Source organism: Equus asinus, chromosome X (genome assembly GCF_041296235.1).
Source record: "Equus asinus isolate D_3611 breed Donkey chromosome X, EquAss-T2T_v2, whole genome shotgun sequence".
Taxonomy (NCBI): domain Eukaryota; kingdom Metazoa; phylum Chordata; class Mammalia; order Perissodactyla; family Equidae; genus Equus; species Equus asinus.
Window position 1 is genome coordinate 139,924,904 of NC_091820.1, and position 25,770 is coordinate 139,950,673.

General features: G+C 38.7%; 1 protein-coding gene across 12 annotated transcripts in view; it reads right to left on the reverse strand.

Annotated features, from left to right (window-relative positions):
• Positions 1 to 25,770, reverse strand: part of F8 (coagulation factor VIII) — a 141,694-nt gene that overhangs the window by 4,054 nt on the left and 111,870 nt on the right. For 9 of the 12 annotated variants that reach the window (XR_011499948.1, XM_070503317.1, XM_070503316.1 and 6 more), the window contains 4 exons: positions 23,721 to 23,865; positions 23,173 to 23,321; positions 22,199 to 22,375; positions 4,769 to 7,340 (listed from right to left, as the gene is read on the reverse strand). Coding sequence is in view for 9 of the 12 variants with exons in the window: in XM_070503317.1 (XP_070359418.1) it covers positions 7,185 to 7,340; positions 22,199 to 22,375; positions 23,173 to 23,321; positions 23,721 to 23,865 (627 nt within the window). In the remaining 3 variants the exon portion in view is untranslated. Of the gene's footprint in view, positions 1 to 4,185; positions 4,380 to 4,768; positions 7,341 to 22,198; positions 22,376 to 23,172; positions 23,322 to 23,720; positions 23,866 to 25,770 lie in introns of those variants that run through there. The other 3 variants (XR_011499947.1, XM_070503318.1, XR_011499951.1) reach the window with 3 other exon arrangements.

The window sequence follows — 25,770 nt, forward strand, 5'->3', positions numbered from 1 at the left end:
CACACTTTAAAATAGTTAAAATGGTGGGGAAAAGTCTAAAGCAGTTCAATACCTTTACTTTCTCTTCTGAACCACAGGACTTTAACACTTTAGTTCTGATCATCTCCTCCTGACTTATATGCTGTTGTGTATTTTAGAGATTATTTTTATTACCACAAGACGTTGTTGCTGCTTTATTCAGCCAATATTTATTTAGCTTTGTCTACATAACTCTTTCTTTGTTCGCTAATTCTTGCACCTAAGACATTCTATATGAGATCGCCTTCTTTATGACTGAAATATATTCTTTAAAATTTCATTTTGTGAAAATCTGTTGGTGGCAAACACTTCCATATTTTGTTTTTCAGAAAACGTCTTCATTTTGCCTTCACCGTTGGAAGATACAGTTGCTGAGTATACACTTTTAGGTCAACAGTTATTTTATTTCAGTACATCGAAGATATTCCACTGTATTCTGGCTTTCATTGTTGGTGAGATATCATTCAGTTGTGATTTCTGTTCAGAAGCCATTTCTCAATTTTAGCATCTTTTGCTGTCCAGAGAGGCAGAGATTTTTCAAAACCCTCAAGTCCTTGTTCATTCACGTTTAACAGTCTTTACAAGTCATCTTTCTCTTCTCACATTTTACTATAACCAACAAGAGGAAACCAGGTGGCATCTTCAACAATTTACTTGGAAATCTCCTTAGCTAGATCACACAGTTCATTAGACACATTTCATACTTTTCAAGTTACTAAAGGTGATAGTGTTGCTAAACTTTCTGTCACTATATAACAAGGATCCTCTTTCACCTAGTTTCTAATGACATGTTCCACACTTCTTTCTGAGCCCTCACCAGCAGCATCCTCAAAATCCAGATTTGTAGTAACAGTCTATATGAGGAAAGTTAGGTTTTTTTTTAACATTCTCCTCAAAATTCTTCCAGACTCCACCCAGTGCCTGGTTCTAAAGCCACTTTCATATTTTTGGTTATTTTTTGGAAGCACCTCACTTCCAGTTACCAATATCTGTATTTGTTATTTATTGCAGCATAATGAATTACCCCCAAAACTTCGTAGCTTAAAACAACAAGCATTTATTGTCTTACAGTTTTTGGGGTGTCAATAATCTGGGTGGACATAACTTAGCTGGGTGCCTCTGTCTCAGGGTCTCTCATGGGGCTGCCATCAAGTTATCAGTCAGTACTGCAATCATCTCAAGCCTCGATGGGGGAAATCTTCCAAGCTCACTTAAAAAGCTGTTGTCAGGCCTCAGGTCCTTGTTGACTGTTGGCTGGAGACATCAGTTCCTTGCCATGTGGGCCTCTCAGTGCGGCAGCTAGCAACATACTGGATTCCCTCAGAGTGAGGGCTCCATGTGAGAAAGAATAAGAGGGCGAGTAAGAAGGAAGTCACAGTCTTTTTGTGACCTAATATCAGAAGGAACATCCCATCACTTTTGCCACATTCTGTTGGTTAGAAGTGAGCTACTAGGTCCCGCCCACACTAATGGGGAGGAAATGTCATGAAAGCTTGAATAACCAGAAGGCAGGGATCATTGGGACCATCTAAGAGGCTACTTACCCCATCAGTTTTTAACAGAGTGATTCCATATTGTAAAGATTTCAACACTCCATATATTAATCAATAAATTTAATAAAATCCCAATAAAAATACTAACACAAGTGTTTAGAACTTGATAATTGAAGTGCTTTAAGTTTGGGTTGCCTAGAAGCGAGTTCAGAGACTGGAATTCCTGTGCATGTAATTTACTTAAGGAGTGCACTCTGAAGAAACCTATAAGGCAGTGAAGGAAGCAGGATGGGAAAAAAGAAGGAGCTATACAAAATGTATTTTCAGATGAAATGTCGCTGCAGCTTGATTTCATAGGGTGCCCTGGAGTGCAATTTGCACCTCAGAGCATGTCCTGCCTTCAGGATCCAAGATTTGTACCCTTGCTCCAGTCAGTCCTTGGTCTGGCCTGTCACGGGTGGGGAGTGAGCTGAGTAACCCTCAAGTACCTCTGAGTCAGGCAGCTTAGATAGCCCAAGGGCAGACCCATGGAGAATATTGCAAGTAGAAACCATTAGCCAAAGCAGTTAGCAGGACAAGTGCAAACACTGAACTGGTAAAAGGGATCCCAGGATATCTGGGCAATTACAGATTACAGAATGCAATTACAGCATCTGCTGTGATCTACCTCTTGCACCCCTCAAATCCACTTATTTGTCACATTAGGTTCACTACCTTTCACTACCTTCTGCCACAGCTTCCCCAGGATTCTGGTTGGTCACAATCTCTAGAAAACTTATAAAAGGAGTGTTAGTGGGATGAGCCACAGCCCTCAATACTGCATTTAGTCCTAAGAGCTGCCCCAGTAGATCACTTGCGTGCTAAGCATAGTACTCTCTGCTCCCACTTTGTAGCAGCAGCCCCAACTCCTCATGAAGATCAGGGTCAATTACTCCTGCTAGTATGGCAATCCCCATCTGTGAGGTAAGAAAGGAAAGAGTGTTAATGGGTCACAAGATTGAGTAATCAATCTTGATCCTTCTGTTTTCAGTAAGATAGACTCTACCCTCAACCTTGCTTGGTATCTCCCATTTCCTAGACTCTCTATTCTAACCTCTTCAGAGAATAAACCTCCAGACTTCTGCTGGTTTTGCTGTGTGGAGCTGAATGGAAGATTGTAGGATTAAATTACTTCTCAAAAGGTATAATTAGACAGTTTCTCAAGTAATCTTCCTTACTTTAGCACTCCACCTTCACCTCCATTTCCAGAATTACTCAAAGCCACCAATTCCTGGTTGTTTTGGAGGATTCTGTAGTGTAAATCCAGTTACATTTTGCTGTCAACTTACAGTCTTGGATTCAGCTTTCTATGGATTTCTAAGTTAGTTACCACTTGCATGTAGTCTTTCTACTTTCCAAAATTTTGTTACCCTGGTCTCCTCTTCCTTAAGGATTTATGGAGCCCCTCCCCTCCTTTTAATTTTATGGTTATTTTATTGGAGTTTCAGAAGAGAGTGAAGGCTAGGTTTTCATTCAATTTACCATTTTTGGTTGGACATCCTCAGGCAACTTCAAAACAATGATACAAGGCTGCTGTGGGAGTACTGGGGAGCAGGGCCACGAAACCAATACAAGCAGGATTCACAGGAGGAAAAAGCTCCCCAGAGGAGATTATGTTTAAGTAATATTTAAGCTGAGAACTAAAAGATGAATAGGAATTCGGTAGGTTGGTGAAGGGTCAGGGAGACACTGTTTGATACAGAAGGAACAGTGTTATAAAAGACTAGAGGCAAGAGGGAGGATGACAAATCAGAGCAGTTGCAAAGTGGGGGATGGAGGAGTGATGAGTGATGAAGGGGATCATGAGGGAACGTGTACATGTTGTGCATAGGAGAAAAGTTGGCATAAAAGTAGAGATGTGTGACCATACATACTTTGGCTGGAAAATTCTCGGATTGCATTGAGAAAATGTTTTCTTCACATCTCTGTAGATGTTTCCTCATTAGCTTGTTGAATAGAAGATTGCAATGGAGAGTTATGAAGTTTAGAAAGCACTCTTTGGGTTGCAAGTGATAGAAACCCAACTCAAAATTCAAAAGTTTAGGAACAAAATGGAATCTTGGTTCACAAAACACGGACCACGTCGGAATACTGTGCAAGTGAGAGGGGAGCAGTTTCCCAAAAGAAGGGATGCTAAGTACACAAAGAACAGGTGACAACCACCGATGTCACCCTAATTCTTTCTTCTTTGTAGCTGATCTGTTCTGACAGGATGTTTTGAACATTTTATTCAGGCATTACTTTTTGATTAGATAGCCAGGGAAGAAGGTTAGAAATGGTTACAATCAGTTTATAACCTTAAAATCAAGTCTATATTTAATGTGTCTCTTGTCATCATAAAGCTGGGTTTCTATATAGTCTGTTTATGAAAAAGGATATAAAGCTTTTCTACAACATTGAGAGATATACTTGTTTTAATATGTATCTTCCAAAGATTAACTTGTAATCTTGAGATGATGTTTGAGAAAATGTTTGACAGTAAATTATATTTGCTCACTTAAAGTTACAAACTATATTTGTCATAGGAGATTGAACTTGCTCACCAATCTTCTGATAATTAACTTGCTATGATCTCAGTGATCTTATAAATAACTCAACCAGCATTATAAAATAGTATGGAATAACCTGTAGTTAACAATATCGTATTATGCTCTTAAAAATTGGTTAAGAGGATAGATCTTATATTAAGTGTACTTACCACAATAAAAATCGAAAGCTCCTGTGGTCAAATAAAACAGGAGAAAATTTCTTTGAGATGAAATAATAATTAAAAAAGTTGAATCTTCAGATCAGTCTCTTAGTGCAAGGCAAGGCAGAATTAAAGAAAGACTAGAACAAAACAAAAATGTTAAATTCCAAGGATAATGTGGAAGAATAAGACTGATAACTACAGGCACCATGTTGTACAGCTCGAGCTTATTCCTCTAGCATAACTAAAATTCTATGCCCATTGAACAGTAACTCCTCATGTCTCTCTCAGTCTCTTTTATATAAGCTCTTCTCCTGGATCAAGGCTTCATTTCTAATTTTTTAAATTTTATTTCACCTCTCATAAATTATATCACTTTTTACTCTGTGTTCAATTTAATCTGGTTTTCTAACTCACTAATTTCGTTTTCTAAAGTGTCCATCCTGCTACTCAGTACCTCTATTTGGTTTTTTTAATACCATTGTTCACATTTTTATTTCCAGTATAAAAAAACACAACCATCAAGGCATTTGTTTGTATGTGTCAATGTTTTATTTAACCCATTATTGAGAAAATCAGCAGGAAGAAAAAAGAGCTGGTCCCGAAAGCACTTGAGAAATAGAGATTTATATAGTCAATGGGAGAGGAATGCCAAAACAAGATTATTAAGTCAAACAGAAGAGTGGTTAACCTCCTACAGGAAATAAAATCATGTCACCTTTGGGATTAACTTCTCTGCCAGGTTATAAAGCATAACAACTTATTGATGTCTGTAAATTAATCTCTAACCTTAACTGAATCTTATAGGACTACAAACCATTTGCACCTTCATCAGTTGTGGATTGTGGTTATACTGTGACAGCTATTTTCTGATCCCCAAAAGGTCAGATCAGAGTCAAGCAGGATTATTAGAAAATGCGTGGGGCCAGCCCGGTGGCGCAGTGGTTAAGTGCGCACGTTCTGCTTCGGTGGCCCGGGGTTCACCAGTTCGGATCCCAGGTGTGGATATGGCACTGCTTGGCAAGCCATGCTGTGGTAGGCGTCCCACATATAAAGTAGAGGAATATGTGCATGGCTGTTAGCTCAGGGCCAGTCTTCCTCAGCAAAAAGAGGAGGATTGGTGGCAGATGTTAGCTCAGGGCTAATCTTCCTCAAAAAAAAAAAAAAAGAAAGAAAGAAAGAAAGAAAAAGAAAATGCATTAGCATGGGGAAAAAAAGCAACTATTCCCTTGCCTTTTCTGAGATTGTAATACATTTTTCTCTTATTTCTCTTATACTAGGAACTCCTGTTTTCAGATTGCCCAGGATTGCAAATCTTGGATGCTTTCTCCAACTGCTCTCTGGCTTATCCTTGCCTCTAGCCCCCTTTAACATCCAGGGGATGTTTGTGTAGTCAACGTGAAGGAGCAGGCAGATGTAAGGAGTAGCAAACCCTTCACAACCTTATCTATCAGGCATGGGCCAAGATGGAGGGGTCCTTTTGAGTGGTGGATGCAGCAGACTGGAGGGTTTGCTCTCTGCTTTCACCAGCTCAATGTTCTCCTGACTCCTTCACATTTCAACCGTGTGAGTGGGACTCCAGTTTTCAATCATGGTATAGAATTTCCCGTTACGTTTTTGTTGTGTCGTTTCAGCAGGAAATTAGCTGTGGGTGGGAGTAAAATGAGTGCATTATTAGAATTATAATGTTGTATCTCCTATCCCAGATAGCCATGGATTTTTCTCATTTTTCTGTGGAAATATTAAAAATATGTCCTTTAGAAGCTTACTATGATCATTACCTTTCTTGGTCACCAAAAATTTCAAGGGGACATTGTCATTTTATTTCAAGTTTTCCAATACTTCTGTGATCCTAAGCGATTATTTTTTTGTTGATTAGAATTAGGACCAAATGGTTAATTTTCATATCCCTCTGAGATCAAACTGACCTCTTTTAAAGTTATTCCCTCCTTTAAAAATCTGAATGTAAATGTTTGGACACTCCTGTCAGAAAAATGCACATATGTATTCATACATCATGTTGCAGGTAATTTCAGGAGATTTGGGGGCTCTTGAATCCCATTTATGAGCCTTGGGTTAAGAGCACTAGTTTTTGAGGAAACAATGTGCCCCTAACAATACCCCAAGATGACTAAATAAGATAACTGTATCTATCTGTAGGGAGGCAAAAATAGACTTTAACGTAGTAGTTCTTATCTCTTTTTGACTTCAAGTCTGTGGTGATATGATCCCCAAACACGTTTTGCTCCATGTTTGACCAGGATAATAAATGAGAGTTTTATCTTATTTTTTCTTTTTTTCCTTTTTTTATTTTAGTGAAGAAGATTGTTGCTGAGTTAACATCTGTGCCAATCTTCCTCTATTTTGTATGTGGGATGCTACCACAGCCTGGCTTGATGAGTGGTGTGTAGGTCCATGCCCAGGATCAGAACCCACAAACCCTGGGCTGCCAAAGCAGAGTGCATGAACTTAACCACTATGCTACCGGGCCAGCCCCAAGAGTTCTATTTTAAATGTTGGAAGCCTAATCTGAAATGCTTACATGATGAATATCTTCTGCCAACTTTAAACACATTGTTTTTCCACAGAGGAGGAACTGGTGGCTGTGTGAGAGACCTAATTGTCAGGAGGAGAATGCTTTCCAGGTGGGTTTTCTTATTTCTTCTGGCCTAGTTCCATTGGAAGGAGGGGCAAAGCTGGGAGCAGCTGCAGCAAATGGGCAAGGGTTAAACTAGATGCAACACTCCCAGAAAATGCAGGATTAATGACAATTTCTTTGGGAGGCTTCAGGGCAGTGTTTACTAGGACTGTATAGTTTAAATGCATAGAAAAATGATGGTGCCATGGGCAGTGTTGGGCAGGAAGTAACCCAGAGGCCAGTCAAGGACAGAAGGCAACCCTGAGAGGGATGCGGGACTGAAGTTAGGGAACAGCCTGGTCCCCTCTCAGTACAGCTGCTGTGCCTCGCAGCCCAGAACCTCTAGCCTCAGGGCAATCTGGTGCCCCCAGCTCTGGGGGTGAATTCTAAGGTAGCGAGTCAGTAAAGGTGGATCTAGAGAGTTCACCACAGGTGTGAAGGAGTCTTTATTTCCCTGAAAAACCTGAAAGAGGAAAGATAGCATTTATTAGTTAGAAAAAAATGATAATGTTTATACTCCCATCCCCCACCAGGCTCTTCAGGTCCATTGGCCTCCTACTCTGTCACTCACTTACCTGTAGCTCCTTCCCCAACTTGGCCCTCACCCTTCTTGGCATCCATCACAAAGCACAGACTTTTTTTTCACTTCCTATTCAGTAGTCCATGTTTCCAGGAGTCCAGGATTGAACCCTTGGAGGTGACTAGATGACTCTGTGTCCTATGCATCTGGGCCTAGGAAAGTGGCTGTGACATTTAGAATTAACAGTACTCTCTTGCCTGCTGTAGAGGCCTTTGCTCCAGCTATGCCTTATATCTGGAATGTTCTCATCCACTTGCCAAAATCTGAGTGAGAATGGGTTTTTTGTCCTAGGTTATACACAGCATCTGTGTGTTGGGCCATCTGGATGTGGGAGTCAGGCTTCAGCCAGCTGACTCTCTCATCAGTGCATTTGCTATTGCAAGAAGAGTTCATACTAAGTGCTCAATAAATGGTACCTACAGTCATGAGTCAGATAAGCTAGTTTCACACGTTGGTAGGAACTTCATAATGATAACAAAAGCCACACAGCAAGGCACGCAATTTAGTGTAGCCTGGCTACTCCGCCGGTAGGGGGTACAGACACGGAGAAAGAAGAGGGAAGAGAGTCTAAGACAAGACATCTTGCCACTCTGGGACTTTGGAGGTAAGCCTACCTGTGAACCAGGTGAAGCTTTGGGAAAATTAAGTCTGAATGTTCAAAAAGTATTGGTTGGGAAGGAGTGACATCAGCATTATGGCAGACTGAGCTCTCCCCTTGAACTCCCCCTTCTAAAGTATGACCAAAAGGACATTCATGCACCTACAGAGAACATTCACACAACACAAAAGATGTCTGAGAGACCCACACAGCCATACGTCTGAAGGTGGTGGGGCTGGATCCTCTGGAGGAAGTGGGAGCTGGTAAGGGGAACTGCTTTCTTCCCTATGGCAGCCAGCTACCTTGGTACAGTGCAGGGCTCTGAGAGGAAAGGCGGAGGGGTGGCCTTCCACAGGAACACCATTACTCTCCAAGTTCCCTCACAGCCCGAGGGAAAGCCCCACACATACAGGAGACTGAGCTATTGTGGGGATGTCTCCACCAAACTAGCACCCCAGGACAGCAGTTGGTGAGGGCCCAGAGAGAACGCTGGGATCACATAGAAGAAAGAGAGTGTCCCTCCCCCTGCCCAGCACTCCAGCCCTCTGATTGCCCAGAGCACCAAGTGGAGAGAGAAGCAGCATCTGAGAAAGGCGTGCAGGTCTCTGGCATCACTCAGAGCACAGTGGGGAGAGAGAGGTGGGGGCTAGGAAAGCTGTGTAGGTCTCCGGGATCACCCAGAGTGCCACACAGAGACAGGGGCAGGGGCTGGGAAAGGGGCACAGGTGAAAGAAGGCTCCCCTTCCCCCACCTGGAACTCCAGCCCTCTCATTGCCCAGAGCTCTGCATAGAGAGAGAAGCGGAGGCTGGGGGAAGCACAAGTGAAAGAAAGCACCCCTCCCCTTTCCTGGTGCCCCAGATCTGCTGTTGGTCAGAGCATCACACAGAGAGAAAAGAAGTCAGTGGCTGGAGCTGGGGAGCCCCAGATCATGCTGGGCCCAGAATACACAGTGCCTGATCCTCACCCAGAAGTGGCAGGTGGAAGCTGCAACCAGATACTAACACCATGCGGAGGCAAAAATCCACACCATCAAGCAGTATGAGAAAGTACATTAAATCTCCAGACAAGAAGGAAAGTGACAAGTACCCAGAAACCAACCCTGAATACACAGCAATTCATAACGTAAATGACAAAGAATTCAAAATAGCTATCATAAAAAATCTCAGTGAGTTGCAAGAAAACACAGAAAGACAAATTAACGAATTCAGGAGCTTCTTCACAAAAGAGACTGAAACTTTAAAGAAGAACCAATCAGAACTGTTGGAGATGAAAACCACGATGGATGAGATAAAGAAAAATCTGGATTCCCTAAACAACAGAGTTGACAATATGGAGGAGCAAAATAACAATTTAGAAGATAGTTATATAGAAATGCTTCAGATGGAGGAGAAGAGAGAACTAAAACTAAAAAGAAAGGAAGAAACTCTCAGAGAAATATGTGACTCAATTAGGAAATGCAACATAAGGATTATAGGTATTCAAGAGGGGGAAGAGAAGGAGAATGGAGCAGAAAGCAGAAAGAAATAATAGCTGAGAACTTCCAAAACCTGGGGAAAGAGCTGGAAATACAAATGAATGAAGCCAGTGTATCTCCTAATTTCATCAATGTAAAAAGGCCTACTGCAAGGCATATAGTAGTAAAGCTGGCAAAAGTCAATGACAAAGAAAAAGTATTAAGGGCAACAAGGCAGAAGAGTATAATCTACAAAGGAACCCATATCAGGCTTTCAGCAGATTTCTCAGCAGAAACCTTACAGGCTAGGAGAGAGTGGAATGATATGTTCAAAATTCTGAAAGATAGAAACTTTCATCCAAGACTACTCTATCCAGCAAAAATAGCCTTCAGATATGACGGGGAAATAAAAACTTTCCCAAATAAACAAAAGCTAAGGGAGTTAATCACGACAAGACACTCCCTACAAGAAATCCTCAAGAAGGCCTTCATAACTGAAAAATAAAATAGGAAAAGGGCTACAAAGCCCTGAGCAAGAAGATGAACAGGAAGGCAATAATCAGAAAATGGCAGCTCTCTATCAGATCAGGTTAGTCAACACTCAACTTTAACATTAAGGATAAAGAGAAGGAAAACAACAAAATAAAAATAATCTCATCATTTTAACAACAAATTCACAACACAAGATGGAATAAGACATGACATAAATACCTTAGAATGGGAAGAGGAAAAGGATGGAATCGGCATAGTCTAAGGAAATAAGAGTCTATCAGAAAATGGACTGTCTCATCTTTGAGATTTTTTTATACATACCTAATGGTAACCACCAAACAAACAATTAGAACAGAGACATATATGTCTCTCATACAAGGAGAAAATGAAGAAAATCACCATAGAAAACTACCTAATTGAATTGGTAGTTCAAAACACATGGGATGAGAAACAAAAGAAATGCAGGAGAACTGGAAAACGAGCAATAAGATGGCAGTAATAAGCCCTCATATATCAATAATCACTCTAAATGAAAATGGACTGAATTCTCCAATCAAAAGACAAAGAGTGGCAGGATGGATTAAAGAACAAGACCCAACAATCTGCTGCCTCCAGGAAACACATCTCAGCTCCACAGACAAATATGGGCTCAGAGTAAAGGAGTGGAAGATAATACTCCAAGCTAATGGCAAACAAAAGAAAGTAGGTATTGCCATACTTACAACAGACAAAGTAGATTTCAAGACAAAACAATTAAGGAGAGACAAAGATGGCAGGCAGTATATAATGATCAAAGGGACACTCCACCAAGAAGACATAACACTTATAAACATACATGCACCCAACACAGGAGCACCAAAGTACATAAAGCAACTATTAACAAATCTAAAAGGAGATATTAATAATAACATAATCATAGTAGGGGACCTCAATACCCCACTTACATCAATGGATAGATCATCCAGACAAAATATCAACATGGAAATAATGGAATTAAATGAAAAACTAGATCAGATGGATTTAATGGATATACACAGAACTCTCCATCCGAAAACAGCAGAATATACACTCTTCTCAAGTGCACATGGAACATTCTCAAAGATACACCATATATTGGGAAACAAGGCAAACCTCAATAAATCTAAGAAGATTGAAATCATATCTAGTAACTTTTCTGACCATAATGCTATGCAACTAGAAATCAATAACAAGAAAAAAGCTGGGAAAGGAACAAAAATGTGGAGACTAAACAACATGCTACTGAACAACCAATGGATCATCACAGGAATAAAGGGAGAAATAAAAAAATATCTGGAGACAAATGAGAACAAGAACACACCATACCAACTTATATGGGATGCAGCAAAAGCAGTCCTAAGAGGGAAATTTATAGAAATATAGGCCCATGTTAACAAACAAGAAAAATCTCAAATAAGACATCTTAAACTACACCTAACAGAATTAGAAAAAGAAGAACAAACAAAGCCCAAACTCAGCAGAAGGAGGGAAATAATAAAAATTAGAGCAAAAATAAATGAAATTGAAACAAAAAGACTGTAGAAAGGGTCAATGAAACAAGGAGGTGGTTCTTGGAGAAAAGCAAAATTGACAAACCTTTATCCAGACTCACTAAGAAATAAAGAGAGAAGGCTCAAATAAATAAAATTAAAAATGAAAGAGGAGAAATCACAACAGATACTGCAGAAATACAAAAGATTATAAGAGAATATTATGAAAAACTGTATGCCAACAACCTGGACAATCTTGAAGAAATGGATAAATTCTTTGACTCTTACAACCTCCCAAAACTGAATCAAGAAGAAATAGAGAACCTGAATAGACCAATGACAAGTAAAGAAATTGAAACAGTAATCAAAAACCTCCCCAAAAATAAAAGTCCAGGACCAGGTGGCTTCTTTGGAGAATTCTAACAAACATTCAAAGAATATTTAATACCTATTCTTCTCAAACTATTCCAAAACATTGAGGAAGATGGAAAAATTCCTAAAACTTTCTACATGGTCAACATCACCCTGATCCCAAAGCCAGACAAGGACAACACAGAGAAGGAAAATTACAGCCCAATATCGCTGATGAACCTAGATGCAAAAATCCTCAACAAAATATTGACAAATTGAATACTGCAATACATTAAAAAGATCATACACCATGATCAAGTGGGATTCATATCACGGACACAGGGATGGTTCAACATCTGCAAATCAATCAATGTGATACACCACATTAACAAAATGAGGAACAAAAACCACATGATTATCTCAATAGATGCAGAGAAAGCATTTGACAAGATCCAACATCCACTCATGATAAAAACTCTCAATAAAATGGGTGTAGAGTGAAAGTACCTCAACATAATAAAGGCCATAACTGGCAAACCCACAGCCACCATCATACTCAATGGGGATAAACAGAAAGCCACCCCTCTCAGAACAGGAACAAGACAAGGATGCCCACTCTTACCACTCTTATTCAACATAGTACTAGAGGTTTCAGCCAGAGCAATTAGGCAAGAAAAAGAAATAAAAGGAATCCAAATAGGCAATGAAGAATTGAAACTCTCGCTGTTTGCAGACAACATGATTTTATATATAGAAGACCATAAAGAATCCATCAGAAAACTATTAGAAATAATCAATAACTACAGTAAAGTTGCAAGGTACAAAATCAACTTACAAAAATCAGTTGCATTTCTATACTCCCATAACGAACTAACAGAACAAGAACTCAAGAATACAATCCCATTTACAATCGCAACACAAAGAATAAAATATCTAGGAATAAATTGAACCGAGAAGGTGAAAGACCTATACAAGGAAAACTATAAGACATTATTGAAAGAAATCTATAATGACATAAAGAAATAGAAAGATATTCCATTCACATGGATTGGAAAAATAAACACAGTTAAAATGTCCATACTCCCTAAAGCTATCCACAGATTCAATGCAATTCCAATCAGAATCCCAATGATGTTCTTCACAGAAATGGAACAAAGAATCTTAAAATTCATATGGGGCAATAAAAGACCCCGAATAACCAAAGCAATCCTGAGAAACAAGAACAAAGCTGGTGGCATCACAATCCCAGACTTCAAAATGTACTACAAAGCCACAGTAATCAAAACAGCATGGTACTAGTACAAGAAAAGGCACACAGATCAATGGAACAGGATTGAAAGCCCAGAAATAAAACAACATATCTATGGACAGCTAATCTTCGACAAAGGAGCCAAGAACATACAATGGAGAAAGGAAAGCCTCTCCAATAAATGGTGTTGGAAAACTGGACAGCCACATGCAAAAGAATGAAAGTTGACCATTATCTCTCTCCATACACAAAAATAGACTCAAAATGGACCAAAGACTTGAAGGTAATTCCCAAAACCATAAAACCTCTGGAAGAAAATATAAGCAGTACACACATTGACATCAGCCTTAAAAGGATCTTTTCAAATACCATGTCTACTTGGACAAGGGAAACAAAAGAAAAAATAAACAAGTGGGAATTCACCAGACTAAAGAGCTTCTGGAAGGCAAAGGAAACCAGGATCAAAACAAAAAAAACAGCCCACCAACTGGGAGAAAATATTTGCAAATCATCTATCCAACAAACGGTAATCTCCATAATACATAAAGAACTCATACAACTGAACTACAAAAAAACAAACCATCCAATCAAAAAATGGGCAGAGGAGATGAACAGACATTTTTCCAAAGAAGATATACAGATGGTTGATAGGCACATGAAAAGATGCTCAACATCACTAATCATCAGGGAAATGCAAACCAAAACCACACTTAGATATCACCTTACGCATGTTTGAATGGCCACAATCACCAAGACAAAAAGTAACAAATGTTGGAGAGGTTGTGGAGAAAAGGGGACCCTCATACACTGCAGGTAGTAATGCAAACTAGCGCAGGCACTATGGAAAACAGTATGGAGATTTCTCAAAAAACTAAAAATAGAAATACCATATGATCCAGCCATCTCACTACTGGGTATTTATCCAAAGAACTTGAAATCAACAATACAAAGAGGCTTATATTCCTTGTAGCATTATTCACAATAGCCAAGACGTGAAAGCAACCCAAGTGCCCATCAACCAAGGATTGGATAAAGAAGATGTGGTGTGTATATATATATATATATACAATGGAATACTACTCAGGCATTAAAAAAGAGAAAATCATCCCATTTGCAACAACATGGCTGGACCTTCAGGGTATTATGTTAACTGAAATAAGCCAGACAGAGAAAGACAAACACTGTATGATTTCACTCATTTATGGAAGATAAATTTATAGACAAAGAGAACAGTTTAGTGGTTACCAGGGGGAAGGAGGGGTGGGAGGTGGGCACAAGGGGTGAAGGGGCACACTTATATGGTGTCTGACAAATAATAATGTACAACTGAAATTTCACAATGTTACAAACTATTATTGATCACAATAAATAAATAAATTTTTTTTAAAAAGTGTTGGTTGGTTAAAGCTCTGCTCCAGGCTGAGGCTCATGTACAGTGTGTCTTCTCAGACTGGACATTTTTATCTCATGGAAGAGGGCAGAGGCAAACACAAAATCACATTTAAAACTTCTGTTCGGAAGTGGTGAATGTCATGTCGACTTACATTCCCTTGGTCAAAAGGAGTCCTGTTGCCAAGCCCAAAGTCAATGGAGTTTTCAAGTAAGGAGGGAGTGAAAAATCAAGAATAATACCTTTTACCTCATCTGCCATTTTCTGTTCATTTAGAAATGCCTTATATTTTCTTGTTCTAGCAATAAGAAGCAGTTTTATGTAGGCAGAGATAAATTTGGACGACTTATGAGGTTTCTTAATCCAGGAGCACCCTCTACTGCTGATAAAGTGCAGTGCAATTTCTTTAACAGATGGGACGGGAAGAGGTTTGTGTCTTGTGCTTTGGTGATTTGTTTTTGGTTTTACAGGAGACTTAATTTCCACCATTTGATTTCTCTTTTTGTTCATCACCAAGCCTCCAAAAAATGTATCCCTCTTCATCAGAACCGATGCCTTTCCAAATCTGCCACCTCTAGTCCCACGTCTCAATCCCTTTCCTTTCGGTTCTCCAGAAGCCAACGCTATGATCCAGCAGTTCTCAAATATCAGTATTTCATCACTGAAGGCGAGACTGCCTCTTTCCAGAAGTGATTTGATCTGTGTTCTATCACCACTAGGTCTCACACTGACCCTTCCTCTTTTTTGCACAGTCTCTCCTGGACTCTCTCCAGAGTGAGCTCTGGAGCTAGGGCAGCTAGCTTTGCATGTTTATTTCCTACTTACTTGTAAACTGAAACTTCTAGTATTCTATGGAGAGATTTAGGCAGCTGCTATTATCTGATGAGAATGTGCAACTCAGTACTTGGAATTTTTAAATTCTATTTTAAACTATTTTTCCAACTATTTGTTTCTGGCATATAGAAATACAATTAAATTTTGTATTGACTTTGTTTTCAGTAAACTTGCAAAATTATTTTATCAATTCTAACAATTTAGATAGACACTTAGATAGGTTCTTTTGGATTTTCTATGTATGCCATCATATCTTCCACATATTATGAGAGTTTGTTTCATCTTTTCCAGTTCTTACACGTTTTATTTCTTTTTCTTATCTTGCTGCACCACTTAGGACATCCAATACGGTTTCTAACAAAAGTGGATGTGGCAGATTAAAGATGGTTATGAATTTTTGACATTCCTCCAATGGAGATGTAGGTATACTTTGTTTTATTTTACATCAGGGCTGGCCACTGATTCTTTGCACTGATAGAGTATGGCAGAAGTGATGCTGTGCCAGTTCTGCCTGGCCTTTTCAAGAGGACTGACAGCTTCTACTTTGGTTTCTTGGAATCTAGCTCTTAAGTAAGAGGAGTGACTATCCTAAGACCATCATGTTGTGAGAAGCCCACAACATGTGGAAAGGCCCTGAAAAGACACCATGTGTATAGAAAGGTCAAGGGTAAAACCAAGGTGCCAGACCAAGAAAACCAAGGGTACCAGACATGTGAGCAAAGAAGCCATCTAGGAAGTAGATCTGTCCATCCATCCCCACTGACATTATATGGATCACAGACAAACCAGCCAGCCAGCTCAACCTAAATTCCTGATCCTCAAAATTGTAACTAAGTTTTGGGGTGGTTTGTTATGCAGCAATAGATAACTGGTACGGTGGGCCTCCTTTTCTTATTCCCAGTCTCAACAGGGAAAGCTTTCTGTGTTTCACCTAAAATACAATATTTGCTCTAAGATTTTTGTGAATACCCTTTATCAGATTAAATAATTTCCCTTCTAGTCTTAGTTTGCTATTTTTTTCGTTAAGAATAGATGCTGAATTTTATGAAATGTTTTTTCCTGCATTTATTGGTCATATAATCTTTTAGCCTATTAACATGGTGGATTAAGTTCATTTTCTAACATTAAGCTTACCTCATATTCCTAGGATAAATCCAACTTGGATATATATTGCTAATATTTTGTTTTGGATCTATGTTCATGAATAAAATTGGCCTATTATTTTCCTTTCCAACGAAATTGTTCTTGTTGGGTTTTGTTATCATAAAGAGTTGGGTAATGTACAGTCTTTTTCCATTTTCTGGAAGAATCTTTGTAATATTGGTATTACTTCTACCTTGAAAATTTGCAGAGTATTTAGTGTAGCCATCTGGATCTGGAGTTTTCTTTGTAGGAAGATTTTTTAATAGCAATTCAATTTCTCGAAGGTTATGGGAGTTTTAAGGTTTTCTGTGCTTTCTTGAGTAAGTTATATTTACTAGGAATTAATCTATTTTACCTAATTTTCCAAATTTACTGGCATAAGATTAATAAATATCCTCTTATGTTTTCTGTCGGCTGAGTGGTAAAATGTTACTGAGTGGTAAAATCACTCATGTATGTTGGAAAATTTTTTAGTTTTTGCTTTAACAAATGAAAGAAATTTTCACTAGATTTTCTTTTGGAGAGAGGTTTCAAATTTTTTCTTTCAGCATCATGTAGATACCATTAATTATCTTCTGGTTTTAATTATTGTTTAGAAATCAGCTGTCAGTTCATCACTCTTATTATGGTAATGTATGTGTCTTATGGCTTCTTTTTATTGTGGTAAAATGTAAATTTACCACCTGAACCATTTTAAAGTGTAAAATTCAGTGGTATTTAGTACATTTACCGCTATCTGGTTCCAGAATATTTCCATCACTCCAAAAGGAAATCCAGTACCCGTGAAGAAGCAACTCCCCATTCACACTTCCCTCCAATCTCTGGTAATAACTAATCTATTTTCTGTGTCTATATATTTGCCTATTGTGAACATTTCATATAAATGTAATCATACAATATGTTGCCTTTTGTGTCTGGCTTCTTTCACTTAGCGTGTTTTCAAGGTTTACTCATGCTGTAGCAAATATATTAGTACTTCTGTTCTTTTTGTGGCTGAATAATATTCCATTGTGTGGATAGACCACATTTTGTTTATCCGTCAGTCAATGGACATTTGGGTCATTTTCACCTGTTGGCTATTATGAATAGAGCTGCTATGAGCACTTGCTTAAAGTTTTTATTAATTGACTTTTTTCAATTCTTTTGGGTATATACCCAGTAGAGAAATTGCTGGGTCATATGATAATTTTATGTTTACCTTATTGAGGAACCACCAAAATGTTTTCTACAGTGGCTGCCCCATTTCACATTCCCATTAGCAATGTGGGTTCTAATTTTTCCACATTCTTGCTAACACTTTTTCTGTATTTTTAAGAAATTATAGCCATCCTCGTGGGTGTGAAGCGATATCTTATTGTCGTTTTGATTTGAATTTTCCTAATGCCTAGTGAGGTTGATGTTCATGTGCTTGTTGGTCATTTGTATATCTTCATTGGAGAAATGCCTGTTGAAGTCCTTTGCCTATTTTTAAATTTGGTTGTCTTTTTGTTGTTGAGTTTAAGAGTTCTTTTCATATCCTGGATACTAGACCCTTTATCAATTGGCAAATATTTTCTCCCATACTGTGGGTTGTCTTTTCAATTTCTTGATAGTGTCCTTTGATGTACAAAAGATTTTAATTTTGAAGAAGTTCACTATATCTATTTATCTTTTGTTGCTTGTGATTGTGGTGTCACATCTAAGAAACCATTGTCAAATCCAAGGTCATAAAGATTTACTTCTATAATTTTGCTAAGAGTTTTATAGTTTTGGCTCCTATTTTTAGGTATATGATCCATTTTGAATTAATTTTTGTATGTGGTGTGTGGTGACTTCATTCTTTGCATGTGGATATGCAGTTTTCCCAGTACCATTTGTTGAAGAGACTATTCTTTTCCCATTGAATAGTCTTGGCACCCTTATTGAAAATCAATTTACCATAGTTGTATAGGCTTATTTCTGGACCTTGATTCTATTCCATCGATCTGTCCATCTTTATGTCAATACCACACTGTTTTTATTGCTGTAGCTTTGTAGTAAGTTTTGAAATTGAGAAGTGTGTATCCTCCAACTTTGTTCTTTTTCAAGATTGTTTTGGCTATTTGGAGTCCCTTGCAATTCCAGATGAATTTTAAGATCAGCTTGTCCATTTCTGCAAAAATGGCCATTGGGATTTTGATAGGGATTGCATTGAATCTGTAGATGGCTTTGGGTAGCATTGCCATCTTAACAATATTAAGTCTTCCAATCCATGAACCCAGATATCTTTCCATTTATTTAGATCTTCTTTAATTTTTTTCAGCACTGCTTTGCAGTTTTCAGTGTTTGAGCCTTGCATCTCCTTGATTAAATTTATTCCAAAATATTTTATTATTTTTGATGCTATTATAAATAAAATGGTTTTGTTAATTTCCTTTTCAGATTTTTCATTGCTAGTATATAGAAATACAACTGATTTTTGTGTGTTGATTATGTATCCTGCAACTTTGCTGAGTTCATTTATTAGCTCTAATAGGGTTTTTTGGTGGATTCTTTAGGATTTTCTACACATAAAATCATATCATTGGTGAAGAGAGATAATTTTGCTTCTTCCTTTCCAATTTGGATGACTTTTATTTCTTTTTCTCACCTAATTTCTCTGGCTAGCACTTCCAGTACAATGTTGAATAAAAGTGGCAAAAGTGAGCATTCTTGTTTGTTTGCACCTTCTCCACTATTCCTTTCCTTTCACACTGGGATTTTAATTAGATATGTTAGGCTTTCTCTGTATCTCCTATATCTCTACATTTCTTTTTCATATGTTTCATCTTCTGTGCTCCATTCTGGGTAATTTCTTCAGATATATTTTTCGATTTACTAAATTCTTTTTGGCTGTGTCTAATATGCTAAGTCTTTCTTTGATTGTTAATTATATTTTTCATTTCTAAAAGTACTGGGTTTTTTTCCAAAACTGCCTAATAATTTTGGATAATTTGTCATTTATTTTTATGTGTCCATAATTCATTACTTTAACTATTTTATGCATAATTATTTTATTATATGTATCTGATAATGTTGATATCTGATGTTCTTCAGATTCTAAATCTGTATTGTTTTTGCTCACTTGTAGTGACATTGGCTTGCTGTCTTGCATGTTTGCTGATCTATGTTTATGACCTTATCATTTTAATATGTGGGAATCCTGGAGATCTAAACTGGGAGTGCTTTCTTCTAGAGTGGATTTGAGAAAGGAGGTGCTACTTATCCTCAACAACTTTAGCTCCTTTCTGGGGTTCATTACTTAGTGCAGAAGTCTCATATTCAGCTCTTCTGGCATTTTGCTCAGACCTTAGTCTCCCAATAACAAACTAATATCAGCATTTTCCTTTAGGAAAGGTGCTGCATTTTACATTTTCTCATTTTTCGCCTCTCTTTGCTCTGATTTAAGCTGATTATTTTTTTTTTTAAAGATTTTATTTTTTTCCTTTTTCTCCCCAAAGCCCCCCGGTACATAGTTGTGTATTCTTCGTTGTGGGTTCTTCTAGTTGTGGCATGTGAGACGCTGCCTCAGCGTGGTCTGATGAGCAGTGCCATGTCCGCGCCCAGGATTCGAAGTAACGAAACACTGGGCCGCCTGCAGCGGAGCGCGCGAATTTAACCACTCGGCCACGGGGCCAGCCCCTAAGCTGATTATTTTTAAGTAAAAGCTCATGGGATTTTTTTGTTGCTGTTCGTGAGGAGGCTGAGATTCTCCTTTCTTCACTGAGTGTAGCAATGCATTAAGAAATACGTACTGTAAGTAATATAGCTTTTTTTACTGTGGTAATATATACACAACATATAATTTACCATTTTAACCATTTTTTTCTTCTTCTTCTTCTTCTCCCCAAAGCCCCCCAGTACATGGTTGTATATTCCAGTTGTGAGTGCCTCTGGTTGTGCTATGTGGGACACCACCTCAGCATGGCCTGACCAGCAGTGCCATGTCTGCACCTGGGATCTGAACCAGCGAAACCGCAGGGGGGGGAAGTGGAGCGTGGGAACTTAACCACTCGGCCACGGGGCCGGCCCCATTTTAACCATTTTTAAGTGTAAAATTCAGTGGCAGTAAATACATTCACAATGTTGTGCAACCATCACCACTCTCTAGACCCAAAACATTTTCATCATCCCCAACAAAAACTCTTTAACCTCTATTCTACTTTCAGTCTCTATGAATTTTCTTATTCTAGATACCTCATTATAATTATTAATATTATGTGTCAACTTGACTGGGCCATAGGGTGCCAAGATATTTGGTCAAACATTATTCTGGGTGTGTCTGTGAGGGTGTTTCTGGATGAGATTAACATTTGAATAAGTAGACAGAGGAAAGCAGATAGCCCTCGCTAATGTGAATGGGCCTCATCCAATCAGTTGAAGCCCAATAGAACAAAAAAGCTGACCCTCACCTGAGTAAGAGAGAATTCTTTCTGCTCGACTGCATTTGAACTGGGACATTACCTTTTTCCAGCCTTTGGGCTCAAACTGAAATATCAGCTCTTCCTGGGTCCTGAGCCGGTTGACCTTCAGCCTGGAACTTATGCTATCAGCTCTCCTGGTTCTCAGGCCTTTGGACTCTGACTGGAACTATACCATTGGTTCTCTGGGGTCTCCAGCTTGCCAACTCACCCTGCCAATCTTGGGATTTGTCAGCCTCCATAATCATGTGAGCCAACTCCTTATAATACATCTCTTTATACACACACATGCACACATCCTATTGGTTCTGTTTCTCTAGAGAACCCTGACTAACATACTCATATAAGTGGAATCATACAATACTTGTCCTTTTATGTCTAGCCCATTTCATTTAGAATAATGTTTTCAAGGTTCATCCACATTGTAGCATGTTTCAGAGACATATCCTTTTAGAAATGGGAATGTCCTCTAGAATAGTATGTATTATCTATACTCTTGTCCATTAAACTGCCAGAAGCAGAAGTCTTTAATCCTGCCTTGAGGGATCAGGGAATTCTTGGAGGAGATGATGTTTATCTGAGGCTTAAAAGAATGAGACAGGTGAAAGGGGCAGTGGGAAGGACCTAGAAAAAATGTTCTAGGTAGAAGAAACAGTATGTATAAAAGCCTAGTGTAAGAAAGAACATGCTCTTTTTAGCGACCTGAGAGTTTCTTAGTACGGGTGGAGCTTAGAGGGCAAAGGACTGAGTGGCAAGAGATTGTACTAGAGAGTTTGGTAAGGACCACATCATGGTTAATTCTTGGCAAAAAAGTAGATAAAAGAGACCATAGAGAAGAACTATCCATTCTCCCATCACTCATGGGATAGCAAGACTTTTATGTCACTTCCTCTAATTAATTTGTTGACTTCTCCAGCAAATTAACATCAGGAAGGAAGACTGTTTGGGTCACTAAAGTTAAAGTCAATGAGGCTTGGAATCCAAGTTACTGATGAGGATACAGACATCATTCAGCATTTGGCAAATAACTCTCATTCTTCACCCCTCTGATTCTTGCCATCATCCTGGATGACATCAACATCTGTGAGGATAAATAACTTTTGGCTCTACTCTGCCATTTCCTGAGATTATACATCCTTGCTTGGAGTCACTGTGTTCTCCCAGAACACCTTGTATAGTGTCCTATTACTATAGGTATTCAGCAAAGTTATCCTGAAAGTTTGGTCATATAGCTCAACTTTGTTATGTTTCTAAATGTCAAGCTCTAGGAGAGGTTATGTGCCTTTCCTATGAGACCAGCATACCTTTACTTTGCCATTCTGAAGAAACAGAGTCCAGTTATGGCCATCTTGACTGCTGGAGATGAGGAACTCCTTCACATACATGCTGGTAAGGAGAGATTTCACGCCCTGGGTGGTTATTCCTGTGACTTTCATTGTCTTCTGGAAGTCCACTTGCAGCCACTCTTTTGGATTATTCACCTGAGGAAGTTAGTTAGACTAGTATCCTGCTGGTCACTATGTGCTCCCAGAAATCCCTAAATCCCTTTTTCTTAACCATAGCACAGCACTTATCACTCTGCATTTTAATGATCTGTTTGTCAGTCTCCATTATTAGACTCTAAGCAACTTGAGGGCTGAAACTTTTCATGGTTCATCTCTGTATCCTCAGGGTCAGGCATTTAATAGGTGCCCAGTAAATGTTTGCTGAATAATATAAGAGCCATAGGCAGATTGACTAGAGTATTAAAAGTTTGGCAATGTGTCATATAACCTGTTTGGTTTAAAATAAGGCCCTGAAGGAAGCAGAAACCATTAACTTCGTTCATCCCCAAAAGCTATTCAGTGATTGACAATCACTAACTGAGTGGTTCTGGAAAAAAATTCTGCCCAGTGAACTGTATATGACTGTGATTCTTTCCTTTGAGGCACTGAGAAACCTGCAAAGAGGGCTAATTGTTGATATTTCTCTGTAAAACTGGACTTCAGCTACTACAGTTCTTTGATGGATATTAGCCCAGTACTGCACATAGAGATTCTGTTTCCAGGAGGTTCAATTAGGGATCATTTCTCCTAATGAATGCTGTGTGAAATCACACAGTACATCCACTAAATATCTGTGGGTTTTTCTGCCCATAGTCAACCTTCCTTGATACTCTTTTGGGAACAACCAGATAACAGAAATACCTCTGAATAAACAGTCCAGGGCTTTCTCTATTTTTTCATAACTACTACTCCCTCCTCTACATCAGTTAAATGGCAAATTTGTTGCCTCTTACCCGGGGCCTCCAGGCATTAGTCCTGCCCTGGAGGTGAAGTCGGGCTTGTGAAGGAGACCAGGTGGCAAACATATTGTTTAAGTAGGATGAGGCAGTTATCTGTGCATCTGCTATTGCTTTATTCTCCATTCCCAGTGGCATGCTGCAACCTCAGAGAAATGAAAGGAGAACATAATCACAAGGACGAGATACAGCCTAGGTTCCACTGGCCTGCCTCCACTGACACTTGAGGGCTACTGTTATCATGACATCATTTCCCAGAAATTAACTTTTGCACAGATTCTGTTATTGTTAACATGACCCCTACTTTCTGCTCAGCTCTGTTTGACTTTGAATTGCCTTGTTAATAGTAGTATAGGAGGTGGCTGCCCCTGGGGAATCCCATGGTTAGAATACCAAGTCCTGAGTTTGCCCAGGACTGTGCTGGTTTTAGCATTGATAGTTCTGTGTCTTGAGGGGAAATCCCTTCAGTCTTAGGAAAACTAGGATGGTTAGTTATCCTACCCATGGTTGGGAGAGGGAGGGATATGGGATGGCTTGGCACTTACTGTTTAAATCACAGCCCATCAACTCCATGCGAAGAGTGCTGCGGATACTGTAATGCGTTGGGTGCAAACGGATGTACCGAGCAATAATTGGAGGGTTAAAAATATTGTGTTTTATCCCAGATGAATCCACATTGCCAAAGAAGACCTGTAGAGAGGGATTAGCACAGACACACGGAAAGTGAAGACAGAGTAAAAAGCAATTCCTCCCAATCATATCTTCCTTCTAATTTTGCTTTGTGCATTTCTCAACAGTATCCAACACTGAAATAAAATCATTCTAACCAGACAGATGTTACGATGGAATACATGAAGGAGAAAAACACCAGGAAGAAGAATGAAACAAGGGAGATTAGGTCTGGGCAAGTGAAGTAGTCTTCTACTTTGGAGTCCTGTAAAAGGCTCATCAAAGTTGAGGAAGCCATTTAGGGCTTTGCTAATCCAGTGTGGGCCACAAACCAGCAGCATTAGCATCCCCTGGGAGCAATTAGAAATGCAGTATCTTGGGCCCTATTCCAGATCTACTGAATCAGAATGTGAAGTTTGAGAAGCACTAGATTAGGGCAGAGTCAGCTGTGAAAGCACTGGGAGTAGGAAGCTGACCACACTGGTCTTAAAATGATCTTCCAAGAATGTGGGCTTTGTGTGCTTGCATGTGTGCGTGCACATGTGGACCGTGAAACACTAACTAATGATTCCCTGTGTATGAATTCATGAGATACATGTTAATATCCAACATGTGGGGTTTTGGACCTTGACATGTCTAGGTTCTAGAGAAAAGTATATGACATATTTAAGGGAAAGGGAACACAGTTTGAGAAATATGGTACTAATGCCAATTCAAAAGGCCTAGATTTAAGTCCTGGCATATAGCATAAGGAAAGTTGATAATCATCTCTCATAAAACACCTGGGATTCTGCATCTGCTTGAATACACTAAAATAGGAATCAATGTAAGCCTGTTATATAATCGCATATCAGAGTTATAGTCTTATGGGGAATTTTTAAAAAATCGTTCTGACGTAACAATTTTTTTCTTCCTATGGGATAAAAAATATTAATGCATTTATAGCACTGTCCCAGAAATCACAGCATTATTTTTGGTAAATATATTTGCTTCATTTTTTACTCAATCCTTGTGTCTTGATTAGAAACCTTCTTAAGGAGACAATGTATTAATTCAACAAATAGCTAATGACTACACGAATCCTAGATTTCATGTCTTATGTGCCAGGAACTGTGCTAGGTGGCTTCACTGGTGAATTCTACTGACTGTTTAAAGAAGAATTAATGTCAATCCTTCCCAAACTGTTCCAAAAGATAGAAAAGGATGGAAAACTTGCTAACTCATACTATGAGGCCAGAATTACCTGATACCAAAGCCAGACATATATACCACAAGAAAAAAAACTACAGACCAATATCCTTTATGAATATAGATGCAAAAATCCTCAAAAGAATTTTAGCAAACTGAATCCCACAGCCTATTATAAATACTACATTCCACATCCAAGTAAGAATTATCCCAGGAATGCAAGGATGGTTCAACATAAGAAAATTGATTAATCAACACCACATTAATAAAATGAAGGGGAAAACCTACAGGGTCATCTCAGTTGATGCATAAAAAAAACTCAACAAAATCCAACAACATTTCATGATTTAAAAAACACTCAGTAAACTAGGAATAGAAGGGAAATTCCTCAACATAATAAAGGGAATTTATGAAATACCCATAGCTAACATCATATTCAATAGTGGAAGACAGAAAGCATTTCCCCTAAGATCAGGAATAAGACAAGAATGCTTGCTTTCACTGCTTCTATTCAAGACTGTAACTCAAGTCCTAGCCAGAGCCATGAGGCAAGAAAAGAAATAAAAGGCATCCAAATTGGAAAGAAAGAAGTAAAACTGTCTCTATTCTCACATGAAATGATCTCATATATAGAAAAACCCTAAAGAATCCACAAATCACTATTAGAGTTAATAAATAAATTCAACAAAGTTGCAGGATACAAGATCAATACACAAAAATAAGTTGCATTTCTATATG